Source organism: Geospiza fortis, unplaced genomic scaffold (genome assembly GCF_000277835.1).
Source record: "Geospiza fortis unplaced genomic scaffold, GeoFor_1.0 scaffold1636, whole genome shotgun sequence".
Lineage (NCBI taxonomy): Eukaryota > Metazoa > Chordata > Aves > Passeriformes > Thraupidae > Geospiza > Geospiza fortis.
The window spans coordinates 64,075-65,493 of NW_005054809.1; the positions used below are offsets into that span (position 1 = coordinate 64,075).

At 64.0% G+C, this 1,419-nt stretch overlaps 1 protein-coding gene across 1 annotated transcript in view; it reads right to left on the reverse strand.

The window, feature by feature from the left end:
- The window catches only part of LOC102038938 (protocadherin gamma-B5-like), a gene marked incomplete at its 5' end in the record, with an annotated part of 3,128 nt that extends 1,709 nt beyond the window's left edge, over positions 1-1,419 (reverse strand). Inside the window, one exon of the mRNA XM_031065499.1 lies at positions 3-1,419. Coding sequence (XP_030921359.1) covers positions 3-1,419 — 1,417 coding nt within the window. The remainder of the gene's footprint in view (positions 1-2) is intronic.

Consider the following 1,419-nt stretch of genomic DNA (forward strand, 5'->3'; position numbering starts at 1 on the left):
GCCCGCCGCGCCCGCGCTGCCGCCCGCCAGCCAGTAGCTCACGCGCCCGTTGGCGCCCGCGTCCGCGTCCCGCGCCTGCACGCGCAGCACCAGCGCGCCCGCCGCGTTGTTCTCCGCCACGTACGCGCTGTACGCCGCCTCCTCGAACACCGGCGCGTTGTCGTTCACGTCCGACACCTCCAGCACCAGCTCCCTGCTGCTCCACAGCGCCGGCCTGCCCCGGTCCCGGGCCACCACCGTCACGCGCTGCTCGGACGCCTGCTCGCGGTCCAGCGCGCCCGATGTCACCACCTTGTACGAGCCGCCCGACGACGCCACGATCGACAGCGGCGCCTCTCCCGACAGCTCGCACGACACCTGACCGTTCTCGCCGGAGTCTCTGTCCCGCACTTTCAGCAGGGCCACCACAGTGCCGACCGGCGCGTCCTCGGGCACGGGACTCGACAGCGACAGAATGGTGATCTCGGGCGCGTTGTCATTGTCGTCGGTGATGTCGATCTGCACTTCACAGTCATCGTTGAGCCCGCCGCCGTCCGTCGCCTCCACAGTGAAGATATATTTATTCTTCTCCTCGAAGTCGAGGGCACCTACTGTCCTTACTTCCCCGCTGTCACTGTCGATAGTGAACAACGCTCTGACAGAGTCCGGGACTCTGCCAAAGGAGTAGGACACTCGCCCGTTGCTGCCCGCGTCAGCATCCGTCGCCCGTACCCGGAGCACCACCGACTCGACTGGCAAATTCTCTGCCACTCGCGCCTCGTAGAGACTTTTGCTGAACACGGGTGGGTTGTCATTGGCATCTGTAACGTTGATGCGAACTTGGACAGTCCCAGACCTCACGGGATCCCCACCGTCTACTGCCATCAGCACCAACTCAAAAGAGCTCTGCTTCTCCCGATCCAACACTCTCTCCAGTACTAATTCCGGCTGCTTCTTACCGCCCGGCTTTTCCTTCATGGACAGTGAGAAGGACGGGTTGTTGGTGAGCTGGTAAGTCAGCAGCGAGTTGCTTCCTGAGTCTGCATCTCGCGCCATCTCTAGCGGAAACCGAGCACCGGGAGGGATTAATTCACCGATCTCGAGATCCAGAACAGCCTTACTGAAGACCGGGGAGTTGTCATTCACGTCCTCGATCGCCACCTCAACGTGGAAAATGTTCAGCGGGTTGTGCACCAGCGCCTCGAAGCTGACGGAGCAGGTCGCCGAGTCGCCGCACATCTCCTCCCGGTCCAGCCTCTCGTTCACGTACAGGTTCCCGTTCTCCTCATTCACCGTGAAGTATTGCTTCTCCTCGCTCAGCCGCAGCTTGCGCGCCGGCAGCTGGTCCGCGCTGAGCCCCAGGTCCCGCGCCAGCGGCCCCACGAGCGAGCCTCTGGCCAGCTCCTCGGGGATGGCGTAGCGGAGCCGCCCGGCCGCCCG